This window comes from Corylus avellana, chromosome 11 (genome assembly GCF_965113065.1).
Source record: "Corylus avellana chromosome 11, dhCorAvel1.hap1.2, whole genome shotgun sequence".
In the NCBI taxonomy this organism is placed as follows: domain Eukaryota; kingdom Viridiplantae; phylum Streptophyta; class Magnoliopsida; order Fagales; family Betulaceae; genus Corylus; species Corylus avellana.
The window spans coordinates 8684562-8700337 of NC_142500.1; the positions used below are offsets into that span (position 1 = coordinate 8684562).

Below are 15776 nucleotides of genomic sequence, written 5' to 3' on the forward strand. Positions count from 1 at the left end.
ATACCATATTCATCAACTGGTGCATCATAGTCATAACTTGTTGTAATGAATGGTCCACCTGAAGTGCGACCAAAATTTGTCCCACCATGATACTAAAAATAAAATAGTAATGAGATTATAATGAGGACCGTGATAATGTATTATGATGAGGACCACGATAATGTAACAATATCAATTATGACATACTACTAGTAATTAGGAGTTGATAACATGGTACTACAAGTAAATTACCAAATAAAACAATTACTAAACGTACAAAACAATTCATGATAAATAGAAAAGTAAGTGAAATACCATGTAGTAGTTTTGGACACTACCACCTTTCTGGAAAAAACGGGCTACAGAAAAAGCCACATCTTCAGGTGGCCTATGAGGATCTCTGGACCCAAATGTTTTAAACCTGAAAATAGCGAAAGACTTACTGCAAAATTAGTAAAGACATAAAAAATGATTTCAAGAGCTAGACTGGAGGGCATTTAAAAGACTTTTGCCTACCTTAGAGTAAAAAAGTCAACCTAAAGCAAGAAAACTCAAACATCACTGAATTAAAAATCATTTGGCAGAAAAATCAAACATTATTCTGGACCTCAGCTAATTGCACTTAAAATACAGCTCAAGAAAAGATTACTTGACAAAGTCAGAAACAGCTAGGAGACTGAACCACAAACAAGCAAGAAAACTTTATGGAGGAGGCACAGTAGCAGTAGATGAGGGGATAATTTAAAGATTCCTCTGAAACCAAGCCAACAATTGAAATGCTCTATGAAGAAAATTCTATCCCAAACTTCTATTTTAAATAAATGTCCACACATAGAAGAAAAATGAACGTGACCTTAGAAAGTGAAAGACATCTGGATCCTATATACAAAAATATATTGCATATATACACAAAAGCAATTGCACATATATGTACATACAGATATACATGCATCTATATAAATATATATACATACGTATGCACATACGCACACCCACACACACAACATACATATATTACTATATCTATAAAAGAGCATGAAACGGGGCACATTAAGCTAAAATAAAGGTTATAACGGTGAAATGTCATCAGAATCAGGCAACCAGCAATTCTGGTACCAGAGTTTACACTCTTGATATAAATACTAGCAGATCTTTTCTAGGACTGAAAAAAAAAAAAAACCAACGAAATTGACTTTCTTAGAGTCTTTTTTCTTTTTCTTTTTTCTCAGCGACTTTCTTGCTGAGAAATTTTCTAAGGACCCACGCCTTCAAATGACATTGTAAGATTTGAAAAAAAAAAAAAAAATGCTTAGAGATAAATATTTAAGTTTCACAGCAATACAATTAAGGTATCCCTTCTAGGCAACCTCCCTTGTTCAACGCAGGCTTGTGAGTTAGATAAGCTTCACTTTTGCCTGAGCTTAATACCTACACAGTACTCATACATAGGTGCCATTGCCAAAAACATTACACGAATGGCTTAATCAAAAAAATACCTAATCATTGTGCATCATGGGACTGAAGAACTTCTAAGACTAGTGATCCTTTCAAGACCATGCCAGTAGTTTCTCCTCAATTACAGAACACACAATTATGCTATCCAGTCTAGGCAAGCCTCCCGTGCTCAAGGTGGGTTTGTTCACTTACTGAGCTTAACTTTTGCCATGACTTGCCTCCCTACCGAAATCACATGATCCTTTTTGTCAAAACATTTCACTAATAATTAGGGTTGGTATGGTGGGAAGGATGGAAAAGTGGGAGGAAGAAAAATGTAGGATGGAAGAGAGGATGGAAAGAAGAGATGATGATTCTCTATGATATATGTTTGGCAAGAGGGATGGATAAATGGAAGCATGAAAAATGTATCTCTCTTTCCCTTGTTTGGCAGAGGCAAATGACGAGAGCAAAGAAAGACAATTTTGTATTTTGTGTTCTTTTTGCCATAATAACCTTTTTGAAGAAAAGGACAATCTTAAAAATTAAGACTATGAGGAATAAAATTGTGAAAGCACATCAACCCTCATCCTCCTTTCCATTTTTTCTCCCAAACTGGGAGGATTAAACGTGTGGGTCTGGATGAACTATCACCATCTGTCCCTCCTTCCTTCCAACCCATTTCCCCTTTTACCAAACACTAGAAAAAGACAATCTACCCCTCATTTTCCTTCCTCCCTTCTCCATCCTGTTAGGAAATTAATCCTATTTCCCAAGACCCGTGAGATGCGAAAAATAAGAAGAATGCGGAATAACAAAGATAAGCAATCACACACGACACAAAGATTTAAGTGGTTCGGCTTAACAAGCCTACATCCACTGGCGAAGACGACCCGGAGAAAATCCACTATCAAAAGATGGAGTACAAAAATAGTAGAGAGAAAATCACTCAGATCCCAAAGCCCCAATACACCCAAATCTCACTATCACACAAGAGAGATTATTCCCAAAATAGAATACAAAAGACAGATGTACAAACTCTTCTTTTGCTGGAACAGATGGCGGCTGATCTCTATTTTCTTCTCTCACTCTGCAGCACCCTTTTTCTTCTAATCACTTGTTTTTGGCTTCCCCAAAAACCACCAAGAAGAAAACACCCTTGCTGCCCTTGTACCTTCTTCTCTCAAATTCTCTTTATTTTCTCCTCCCTTTGGTGCTTCACGTTTTTGGCACACACACAAATTCACCTTGTGCTTTGTTCCTTATATAGAAGCTTTAACTCTCCTTTTACATGTTGGTCTAGGATTTCTACTATAAGTCAAACAAGGAGTCCAATAACACATAGGAGAAGGACTCTAAAACAAACTTGGACAAAAGTCTCCTAAACCCAAAAGGAGTAGAGAACTAGTGGGGCCCATGTGTGATGGGTGGCAAGTCACACCTAACAATCTCCACCTTGACTTGAATCCCATCAAGTCTACCAAAATGTCTCCTCTAGATGTCTCCGCCTCAGCCCCCAAGGGCAATCACACTCTACAAGTGTCCCTCAAGTCCAAGCGCCTCTTGAACTTGAGCATAGGACCTGATTTAGACATAATACCATGCCTCCCTATTTGTCCCGTCGACCATACAGCTTTATCCGATGACTCTTTCTTCCTGTAGACCCATCTGCACCCTTTAGCCTTCTTTCCCTTGGGTAATTCTGCCGATTCCCAAGCTTTACCACTCCGTAGTGACTCCACCTCTTTCGGCATACCATCCTGAATAGACAACGGATCTCCACTACTAGCTTTTAGAGCAAAAGAAACCATATCCTCAAAGCCATACCTCTTTGTTGCTTTTCGATCACGTTTCTCTTTGCCTCTTGCTAAAGAATAAGACTCTTCCCGGTGCTGTAAGTTTCTTGAAGATTTTCTGTCATCACATTCATCCGTGAGTGAACACTGTTTATCAAGCTCCACCTCCACGAATTGTTTCTCTTTCTGCACTGTACTTTCAGAAAGATCATCTAAGTTAACAAACTCAGACTTCTTCGGTTCCTGCTCTGTAACTTCAGGTTCTGTACTTGACCCATCCTTGTACATAGCACACTCATTAAAAGTCACATTCCGACTTCTAATGATCTTCCGATTTTGATCATCCCAAAATCGATAACCGAAGGCCTCATCTCCATATCCAATGAAGAAACACTTTCTAGATTTAGCATCTAGTTTACTCTGAGAATCAGACTCATCATGGACATACGAAGCACAACCAAAAACTTTCAGATGTGAAAGATTTACCTCTTTTCCACTCCAGACTTCTTCCGGTAGTCTATAGCTCAGGGGAACGGAAGACCCCCTATTTATCAGGTATGCAGCAGTGCTCACTGCATCAGCCCAGAAAGTCTTTGGTAACCCAGCATGCAACCTCATACTCCTAGCACGCTCATTGAGAGTTATGTTCATGCACTTAGCCACGCCATTCCGCTGCGGCATTCCCGGGATAGTTTTCTCCATTCTAATCCCATTCACTGCGCAAAACTGTTTAAACCCCCTGTCTTCGTATTCTCCTCCATTGTCTGATCTCAAACGCTTGAGCTTCAAGCCTGTTTCAGTCTCAACCATGGCCTTCCATTTCTTAAAAGTCTTAAATACATCAGATTTACTTTTCAAGAAATAAACCCATACCTTCCTGCTTGAGTCATCAATAAATGTGATGTAATACCGCGAGCCTCCAAGAGATGCCACTGGTGCTGGACCCCACAAATCCGTGTGTACCAGCTCCAGCTTTCCAAGCTTAGGTGCTTTGCCAACTTCCACGAAACTCACCTTCTTCTGCTTCCCTATGATGCAGCCTTCACACAAATCAGACTCAACTGACTTTAACCCCGGTAGTTTCCCTTTTGACATAAGTACCTTCATCTCTTTCCCGCTCATGTGCCCAAGCCTTAGGTGCCATAGTTTTGAGTCAGCAGTCGTATATACAACAGCATCTGTATCCTTGCTGTTCGTGGTCATATAGAGAGTACCCGTCTTATGACCACGAGCCAAAATCCTAGCTCCCTTGCTGACCTTCCACTTTCCACCGTGGAAATGAATTGAATGCCCTTCCTCATCAAGCTGTCCCACTGAAATTAGATTCTTCTTCAGCTCCGGAACATACCTGACCTTCTGTAGCTTCCATACCGAGTCACTGTGAACTCTAATGCGAACATCGCCTAAGCCCACAACATCCAGCGCCGTTCCGTCAGCCAAATACACCTTCCCGAAATCTCCAGCAACATAGTTCTCGAGAATTTCACGGATCGCTGTCGTATGAAAAGATACTCCTGAGTCTAAGACCCAAGAATCAAGGGGACTGTCAACAGAAAGAAGTAGGGCATCATATACTTCTTCTGTCACTACGTTTGCATAATCATTCTCAGTCTCCTTCCGCAGTTCCCTGCAATTCTTCTTGTAGTGGCCAGTCTTGCCACAGTTCCAACACTCAGGTTGTCGGTCGAATCTAAATTTGCTTCTCCCTTTTCTGGAATTTGATCTGCCTTGACCAGAGTTTCTATCTTGTCCTCTGCCCCGAGTCTCGAGGTTTAAAGCAGCACCAGAACAAGAGGCTTCACCCGCATCTCTTCTGCGAACCTCTTCACTGACAATCAAATCTCTGACGTCTTCATAGCTCAGTTTACTCTTTCCTACAGAGTTACTCACAGCCATCCTCACTGCTTCCCAGCTATTTGGCAAAGATGCCAAGACGATCAACGCGCGAACCTCATCATCAAAATTAATTTCCACCGAGGACAATTGATTTGTGATGGTGTTGAACTCATTGAGATGATGTGCCACCGAAGCTCCTTCCGCCATCTTTAGGTTGAACAATTTCTTCATCAGATGCACCTTGTTGTTAGCCGACGGCTTCTCATACATGCTTGACAAAGCCGCCATTAGACCTGCTGCTGTCTTCTCCTTTACAACGTTGTGTGCAACTGATTTTGACAGTGATAACCTGATAACTGCTAGGGCTTTACGATCAAGCAGAGCCCACTCGCTATCATCCATGTCGTCGGGTTGTTCTTCCAAAAGAGGTTGATGAAGATCCTTCCCATAAAGAATATCTTCAATCTGTACCTTCCAAAACCCAAAATCTTTGCCGTCGAACTTCTCGATTCCCATCTTTCCTTCTTCACTTGCCATCGCTCCCACTCGAACCAACAGCTTTGATACCAGTTGTTAGGAAATTAATCCTATTTCCCAAGACCCGTGAGATGCGAAAAATAAGAAGAATGCGGAATAACAAAGATAAGCAATCACACACGACACAAAGATTTAAGTGGTTCGGCTTAACAAGCCTACATCCACTGGCGAAGACGACCCGGAGAAAATCCACTATCAAAAGATGGAGTACAAAAATAGTAAAGAGAAAATCACTCAGATCCCAAAGCCCCAATACACCCAAATCTCACTATCACACAAGAGAGATTATTCCCAAAATAGAATACAAAAGACAGATGTACAAACTCTTCTTTTGCTGGAACAGATGGCGGCTGATCTCTATTTTCTTCTCTCACTCTGCAGCACCCTTTTTCTTCTAATCACTTGTTTTTGGCTTCCCCAAAAACCACCAAGAAGAAAACACCCTTGCTGCCCTTGTACCTTCTTCTCTCAAATTCTCTTTATTTTCTCCTCCCTTTGGTGCTTCACGTTTTTGGCACACACACAAATTCACCTTGTGCTTTGTTCCTTATATAGAAGCTTTAACTCTCCTTTTACATGTTGGTCTAGGATTTCTACTATAAGTCAAACAAGGAGTCCAATAACACATAGGAGAAGGACTCTAAAACAAACTTGGACAAAAGTCTCCTAAACCCAAAAGGAGTAGAGAACTAGTGGGGCCCATGTGTGATGGGTGGCAAGTCACACCTAACACATCCCTCCCCTTTTCCTTCATACCAAATGGACCATTAGTTCAGAAAATAACCTTGATACTAGGCCTCATAGAACCAAGAGTTATTGATGGTTCCTTTAGAGACCATGCCAGAGACATTAAACACTTTACTAGGTCAACATGCCAATATTCAATCTTTCTTCTCAATCTGAAGACAGTAACTTCTACACAAACTTCTAAACATAAGTGGCTCTTATAGATCTTCAGGCTAGGCTTCTCAGGAGGTTCAGTGAGGCTATTAAGTAATCACATCATAAAACAAATTTTCAGGATGACCTTTTCCTGAATACTACTTCTAACCACATGTTCATTGTCAACTGTAGCACCATAGTGGAATTGATAGGTCAGACCTCCTTTCACCAGAAGACAACCCTTTTTAATACTTTAATGATATCTCTCTCTCTTGCTTAGGCATCTAGATAAAATTGGGTTTTACTGACCCATATCCCCCTTCTTTCTCATATTAACACAAAATAGATTGAGAATCAACCAAGATTGAGAGAATGAGGAGTTAAAGAATCCAAAATATGTTAGTTTATAGCTTCATCGTTATGTTGTAGTTTCCATTATTATATTAATAACTTGCTTTATTTATTTGACTTGTATGTGTAATTAGTGACACAAAGGAGCAGTTTGGACACAAACTTGCGTAAAAATCAAGTGTTAGATATTACTATATTGTACATCTATAAAAGGTAAATAATGAAAATAATTAGATCAAAAAAGAGAAATAAACTTTCAAATGCGAACATAGAAAAAGGTGGAAAATACAGAGATAAAAGGTGAAATATAACATTACCAGCCAGGCCAATTCTCAGTCCAAATTTTGGGCTTGTTGGGAGAAAGAGGTTTGAATTGGTCACAGTAGAAGGAGTTACAAGTATCAATCTGCAAAGGAAATATGAAAGGCCACGCTTTGAGTTGAATATTAATATTCTCATTGATCCAAATATTATCAATCAAAAGAATATAAGAACTGATCCTTATGAAAGAAGTGAAAGGAAAGCCCAATCTTGACTACATCAAGAATAATAAAATCGCTATGTTTGACAAATATTTGTAAGCATATAGTGTTCCTGTAACTTTTTGAATTCATGTATAAGTACCATAACAATTTCCAACTCAAATAAGAATGAACTAACATGTCGGCAAGAAGACGCACACAAGTCAGAGGATATTGCATCTGTGTATGAAATGAATGCCTTGAGCACATGGAGAGAGAGAGAGAGAGAGAGAGAGAGAGAGAAGATTTTAGAGAACAGGTCTATTAAATGAGAAAAAGAAGAAAAAAGAGGGGGCAGTCATCAAATCAAAACTGTTGACATTCTGTAGTATTTAGAGTGAGTTGATGGGGACACCAGGACAAACACTGATCACAACAATACACTGAAATTAGGGCAAACAGAGAAGAAAAATGCTTCGAGAAAGAGGGGAGAGAAAGGAAGAAGAAGTCCAGAGAAGAGGAAGCCAGGAAAGAGAGAAAAGAGAGAAGCTAGGGAGAAGAGATAGAAAGGAGAGGGGGAGAGAAGGAGAGCGAAGAGGGGAGAAGAGAAAGAGAAGAGGCAAGACAAATCTGGTAGAGGTTCAGCTTAGAAATAGTTTGTGATATTAGGATCAGCATTCCATTTAATATTTTCAATAAATGTAGATAAACAACGCTTCAGGTTAGAAAACAAATTCTTACCACAGTATCAGGAGCATCAAATTGCTGGCACATAATCCAAGGGACGCCTATATTCTGAGAAACAGCCATGCTAGCAGCCCACATGGCATATCGCTTCCCTCCATCTCCATACGCACTCTCGTAGTATCCATATTCATTCTCTATCTGCAAAAACAAGAACAAAATGCTAACCGCAATCTCCATTTTTTTGTAACAAAGATAAACAGAGAAGCACATCAAAGCAGAGGACTTGCAAAGCAGTTTTTTGATAGGATCATAACCTAAACTTACCAGACAGGCCAAGGCCAAGGGTCAAAGGCGCTGACAAGCAGTTGAAAGGTATAATTAAGAACAAATAATTTAAAATTACAGATAAAGGAAGCATTTAGTATGAAATCTAACTTTGGCTTTCAATCCCTATCACAAAAACAATAATTTCAAAATCAAATAGAAATAAAATAATCTTTTTCCAGAAGGAAATTTCTGAGAGATGCCTCCAACTTCTTTTTTTTGATAAGTAATAATGCATTAAAGAGCGCAGAGGGGCGCAACCCAAGTACACAAGGAGTATACAAGAGAGCGACTAAGCTGGGGAGAGAGAAGAAGAGAACAAAAAGAGGAAATCAGAAAAATTAATCACTATAGGAGCAAGCCAGCCTGCAGTCCAAGTGAAGAGAGTGTACAAAAAGAAATGAACAAGGTCCTCAAGATTCCTCGACAAATCCTTGAAACATCTCGCATTTCTCTCCTTCCAAAGGCACCATAACAGGCAAAGGGGAGCCATCTTCCACACCACGGCACTACTAGGTCTCCCACCCGACCACCAACTGGCAAACAAATCCTTGACACTTCTAGGCATAACCCAACACAAATTGAAGCGAGAGAAAATAACCTCCCACAACTTGCGCACAACCTCACAATGAAGAAATAGATGATCCACAGACTCCCCGTCCGTTTCACACATACAGCAGCGATTAATCACCACAATGCCTCTCTTTCGAACATTATCCAATGTGAGAGATTTTCCAAGGGCGGCCAACCAAGCAAAAAAGGCCACTCTCGTAGGAGCCTTTGTGCGCCAAATGCTTTTCCAAGGAAAGTGATTGGACTCTTTTGAGACAAGCATCCTATAAAAAGAGCGAACCTCAAACTTCCCTTTTCTTGAAGGGGTCCACCACATCCGATCCTCCCCTTCCCCACGAATTGAAGACGAATACAAGAGCGAGAAGAGGGAGGCTAAGACCATCTCCTCCCAATCATGAATTCTATGGGTAAATGTAACATTCCAGTGAACCATACCATTAGAACACTCTCGAATATCCGCAATGGAAGCATCCCTATTGCTAGCAATGTTGAAGAGACCGGGAAAAGCTTCCTTGAGGGACATATCGCCACACCAAGTATCTTCCCAAAATCTGACTTTCACCCCCAATCCAGAATCAAATCTAACGTGGCTATGAAACAACCCCCAACCCTTACAAATATGTTTCCACAACCCCACCCCATGTGTTCCACGAGGAACTTTAGAACGCCATCCACCCTGTTAGAAGAGTTAGGGTTTGAGTCATTAAGGTTTTGGGGGTATTTTAGTCTTTATGGTATTTCCCTAATCCTATATAATAGGATGCTTGTATTAGGTTAACATAAGTTGAATAATAAAATAGCTTCCGCCTTTTGTGTCTAAAACGTTCATACAAACTATAACATGGTATCAAAGCTTGTTTCGATTCTTGGGTAGTTTAGTTTTCAACTTGGTGGCCGCACTGCCCGTGTGGGCTAACCCACACGGGCAGTACCTTCAAAGAGTTCCATAGAGCTGTTTTGTTCTTGTTTTATGGTGACCGGAACTCCTTCTGGTGAGAAAAAAAAAAAATATATATATATATATATATATATATATATATATATATATATATATATTTTTTTTTTGTTTGTTTTTTATGTTCTATGATGCTGGCCGGATGGTTCTGCGGTGGTTTTCTGTCTTGTCTGAAGTGGCCGGAGTGTTCTGTGGTGGCCGGAAAAGTTGCAGCGGCCATCGGGGAAAAAAAATATTCCGACGATTTGATGCTTTTGGTGTTGAAACGTTACTGTGTGGCCCTCTATTGATTCTGTAGTTGCTGTTTTTGAAGTGGCCGGAGTGTTCTGTCTTCTCCGGCAAGTTCCGGCGATACTCCGGCAATGGTCCGGCGAGCCTCCAGTGACTGTTTCTGTTCTGTTTTTCAGTGTTTTTCTTCTGGTTTTTAGGTATTGCCAGCCTGTTCTGTGTGTTTCCGGCCAGTTTTGAAGCCCCGACAAAGTTCCGGCGTATGTCTAGCGAAGCTCCGGCAAAGTTTTTTATTTTTCCGGTGTCTGTTTTCCGGCTAATCTTGTTGGTTAATCATATGAAAATTTGTTGTTTGTTTGTTGTTTGTGATTGATGTATCCGACCGGCCTTGGATTCTCCGGCGAGAACCGATCAAGTGATCGTTGCATCCGACCGGCCTTGGTGTTTTTCGGCGAGAACCAATCCCAAGATCGATGTATCCGACCAGCCTTGGATTCTCCGGCGAGAACCGATCAAGTGATCGTTGCATCCGACCGGCCTTGGTGTTTTTCAGCGAGAACCGATCAAATGGTTGTTCAAGTTACCAACGAGTTTTTGACCGGCATTGAAGTTTTATTTAATTAACTTGTGTGGTCCAAGCAGTTCCAGCTTGAGGGGGAGTGTTAGAATATGTTTTCTAGTTGTTTTTCGTTTGCTTGTATCTTCCAAACTGGATTCATATGATGTATATGCTCCAGCTTGAGGGGGAGTGTTAGAAGAGTTAGGGTTTGAGTCATTAAGGTTTTGGGGGTATTTTAGTCTTTATGGTATTTCCCTAATCCTATATAATAGGATGTTTGTATTAGGTTAACATAAGTTGAATAATAAAATAGCCTCCGCCTTTTGTGTCTAAAACGTTCATACAAACTATAACACACCCCAATCCACCCCATACTTTGCCACCAAAATACTTCTCCACCAAGCTTCTTCCTCATTAGCAAATCTCCATAACCATTTCCCCAAAAGAGCTTGATTAAAAAAGTGCAAACTTCGAATCCCTAGACCACCCTCAGCTATCGGAGAACAAACCTCTTTCCAACTGACCAAGTGGAACTTAGGCTCGTCATTGAGACCCCCCCATAAAAAATCCCGTTGAATTTTCTCAATGTGCTTCGCCACAGAAATAGGAATGGGGAACAGAGACAGGAAATAGGTGAGGAGGTTGGATAAGGTGCTCTTGATGAGAGTGAGTCTCGCCCCCTTGGACAGGTACGAGCGCTTCCAAGGGGCCAACCTTCTAGCAATCTTCTCCAACAAATCATCCCAAATAGCCAAAAGCTTGAACGAAGCCCCTAGCGGAAGACCCAGGTACCTCAAGGGCAAAGAACTAGTGCCACAACCCAGGATACCAGCCAACTCCCCTGTCACCACCGAACCTCCGACAAGGACCAAGACAGATTTGGCTCAGTTCACTTTTAACCTTGAGACCGCCTCGAAGCCAATAAGGAGGGCTTTAATAAATCTAACTTGGCCAGGAATAGCCCCACAAAAAACTAGCGTATCATCAGCAAAGAGAAGGTAAGAAAGAGTTACCCGCTCAGGCACTCTAGCACCCACATAGAAGCCATTGATAAAACCCCTACTGATGGAAGCATTGATCATCCTGCTGAAAGCCTCCATGACCATGATGAACAAAAAAGACGAAAGAGGATCACCTTGTCTCACCCCACGCGAACTCTCAAAGAAACTGGAGGAAGAGCCATTAATCAACACTGAAAACCGCACCGACGAGATACAATGCTCGATCCATGTACACCATTTCTCACCAAAACCACACCTCCTTAGCAAATAGATTAAAAACTTCCAGTTCATGTGATCATTAGCCTTCTCCATATCCAGCTTACACAAGAGTCCGGGATTCCCAGATCTGATGCGGCTGTCCAGGCATTCATTGGCTATGAGCACTGAATCCAAAATATGTCTTCCTCTAACGAAAGCATTCTGCGGGTTGGAAATCACCCGATTCATGACTCTCCTCATTCTATTGGCTAGAACCTTCGCAATAATCTTATAGATCCCCCCCACGAGGTTGATAGAGCGAAAATCCTTCAGATCAAAAGCCCCATGCGACTTCGGATTAAGAGCAATAAACATAGCATTGAGGCTTTTTTCGAATTTACCTCGGTCATGGAACTCCATAAAAACAACCATGATGTCCAGTTTGATCACCTCCCAACAATCCTGGAAGAAAGCCATAGAGAAACCATCCGGGCCTGGAGCCTTGTCCCTATCCATTTTTTTGACCACCTCCCACACCTCCCTTTCCTCGAAGGGAACCTCCAAACTAGAAGACTCATCCTCCTCCAACGTATCGAAATGGAGATTATCCAACCTCGGTCTCCATCCAAGAGTCTCTGTGAAGAGTGACTCATAAAATTGAGTGATATGATTACTAATAGCCTCTTGATCTGAAGTACTAGTGCCATAAATGTTCAAAGACTCAATATAATTCTGTCTTCAGTTGGCATTAGTGATCCGATGGAAAAATTTCGTACACTTGTCGCCCTCTTTCAACCAACGGATCCTAGATTTTTGCCTCCAACATATTTGTTCTTGAAGAAGAGAAGATTCTAGCTCTCTAGCAAGCACCCTTTTCCTCTCAATCTCTTCTGAAGATAAGCCTCTCTCTTCCTCCATCCTATCCAAAGCTTTAAGATCTTCCATATGAGCCTTGATGCAAACCCCCACGTTGCCAAAATCTTGATCATTCCATCTTTTAATATCCCACTTAAGCGCTTGCAACTTTTTAGAAAGGATGAAGCTCGGCGTGCCCTGAAAATGATACGAGTCCCACCAGCTGCGCACTTTGTCCACAAACCCCTCCACTTTGAGCCACATATTTTCAAATTTAAAAGGCCTTTTACCTCTCGGATAAGAATTGCAATCCAAAATGATAGGAGCATGATCGGAGCAAACCCGAAGCAACCTCTTTTGACGCAAGTCCGGATGACGGGCTTCCCAATCCAGAGAGACAAGAAATCGATCAAGCCTGGACCAAGAGCTATTGTTTGACCAGGTAGAGATCCCCCCAACTAAGGGAAGGTCCATGAGGCCCTGCTCCGAAATGAACTCACCAAAATCCCTCATTGCGGCCTGTGAGTGAGTTCCCCTCGACCTTTCGCTTGGGTAGAGGGTGACATTGAAATCCCCACCGATACACCACGGCACGTCCCAGCAACTCATAACCCCTGTCAGCTCCTCCCAAAGAAAACGCCTAGAATATACTCTGTTAGGACCATACACTCCCACAAACGCCCACAGAAAACCATCCTCAACATTCTTGAAAGAGCAAGCCACCACATAATTCCCCAACACTACCTCTACCTTCTCAACAGCCCTCTTATCCCACATGAGTAAAATGCCCCCCGAAGCCCCAATGGAAGGAACATAGCACCACTCCACATACGGGCAGCCCCATAAACTCCTCACAAAGTTAAAAGAAATAAAATCTATTTTAGTCTCTTGGAAACAAACTACATCCGCTTTCCAACTTCTAAGCAAATTTCTAACCCTCAGCCTCTTATCCTTCTCATTCAAGCCTCTCACATTCCATAAAAGAATCTTGAGCTTCATGATTTAACTCGCCTGGCCCTCCCCGTTTTCCTGTCCCTCGAAGAATACTCCAAAAAATTGACAGAAGACTCCAAATGATAAAGCTCCCTCTTACCTTTTTTGGCTGTAGAGGTACCCTCTTCCCTTTCCAATTCATTGCCTTTGTTGTCAGCCATCAGTAACCCGATGGTCTCCTCAAGCTTTCCTTCTTCTTTGTCACAAGATAGTCCGACTTCCTTGCAAGCCTTAGTGATAAAGACCCTCTCCTGCTCCTCCAACGACTCCTCAGGAAAAGAATTTGGAACAAAAGACTCCTGGGCAGTAGAAACCTCTACTGTGGTAGGACCCCAACTATCAACCGATGTCGCACTTATCTCCGATTCCTTGCACAGAAATGCCAACACAGAACCACCCAGAGATTGATCAGCTGGATTGCTTCCCACTAAAACTTCCCTCCCAACCTCCTCACAGCCACCAACAGCGGGCCCAGAAAACACCCGCTCGCCAGGCTTCTTACCCAAAATCCCTATTGCAGGGACACACGATCCCCCCTCTGGGGAACACTGAGCAGAGAGACTAAGAGGAGTAGAGTCAATCGACAAAAAAGAAGCTCCGTGGGCCTCCCTGTCGCAGAGCATCGAACTAGTTGCAGAGCATCCAACTTCTAAACCAAGATAAATGTTTGCTTTCAAAATTTAACACCCTTCTTGTAAGTAAGGAATATATCCATATCATATTAGGATAATAGCATAACGAATATAGTAATAAAAGATTAATTTTATTAGACCATCAAAATTGTGAATCAATTCCAATCACATGATATGACAAATGAATGAATAAGAAAAAACTGCTCCTACAACCGCAACAACTTCCCTGAATCAAATTTCTAGCCCATCAAATTAGATTATGAAATCACACATGGTTCAGTAAGCTCTTAGATATTTTCCTTTCAATCGAACTTCATGATAACAGTTCTTTCAAATCATGATTGTCAAACACCAACTGATAGAAGCAGCCACTTATATCTTTTTTATATGCATATATTAATATATATAAGTAATTGAAATATCATTAAAAGCGCAATGCGCAACCCAAGTATACAGAAGTACACAAGAGAAACACATAACTAAGAGTAGAAAAAAGAGAACTCGTTAAAACTAGTCACCAAGAGAGCTAAAAACACATATGTCCAAGTAAAAAGAGAATAAAAGGACTTGAGCTCCTCCAATGTCCTCTCTCGGTCCTTGAAATTTCTATAATTTTTTTCCCTCCATAGGCACCACAAAAGGCAAGATGGCACCATCTTCCACATGACAGCACTCCGAGAGCGTCCACAATTGAGAAGATGGTCCACGGACTCCCCATTTCTTTTGCACATGCAACACCTATCAACCACAATGACATTTCACTTTCTAAGATTGTACATGGTAAGAATCTTTCCTACAACTATGACCAAGCAAAAAAAGCTACTCTCAAAGAAACCTTGGTCCGCCAAATACTCTTTCAAGGGAAAGGAAATCCACCTTTACAAGCAAGGACCATGTAAAAGGAGCTAACATCAAACATCCCTTTGTATGAAGGGGCCCACCAAAGCTTTCCTTCCCATCTCACTCAATGAGAGAATACAACAAAGTGAAGAAGGAATCCAAGACATCCATCTCCTAAATAAACTATAACAGAATCATCCTTCACACGAGCAATATAAATCCGGGAATGCTTCCTTAAGGGCCATCTCTCTCCGCACCACACATCATCCCAGAATTTGATCTTAGACCCATATTCCAGCTAAAATCTAGTATGGTATAGCTATAAAAAAACCTCCACCCCCTCCTTATATTCTTCCATAACCCCACCCTATGCAGCCCAGGGGGATCAATAGAACACCACCAGCCTAAAGCACTACCAAATTTAGATTTCACAACAACTTTCTACCATGCCTCTCTCTCATACACATAGCGCCACAACCACTTCCCTAAAAGTGCCCAATTGAACATCCTCAAGTTCTGAATTCCCAAACCTCCCTCAGAAATAGGAGAGCAAACCTTGGACTAACTAACTCAGTGACATTTGAATTCTTCACCTATCCCACCCCATAAGAAATCTCAATGGAGCTTCTCTATGTAACGTGCCACACCAACAGGA

General features: G+C 41.5%; 1 protein-coding gene across 1 annotated transcript in view; it reads right to left on the minus strand.

Annotated features, from left to right (window-relative positions):
- Positions 1 to 15776, minus strand: part of BGAL10 (beta-galactosidase 10) — a 40827-nt gene that overhangs the window by 19856 nt on the left and 5195 nt on the right. The window contains exons 6-9 of the mRNA XM_059575955.2: positions 8018 to 8161; positions 7133 to 7221; positions 295 to 400; positions 5 to 92 (exon numbers count right to left, since the gene is read on the minus strand). Of these exons, the coding sequence (XP_059431938.2) occupies positions 5 to 92; positions 295 to 400; positions 7133 to 7221; positions 8018 to 8161 (427 nt within the window). The remainder of the gene's footprint in view (positions 1 to 4; positions 93 to 294; positions 401 to 7132; positions 7222 to 8017; positions 8162 to 15776) is intronic.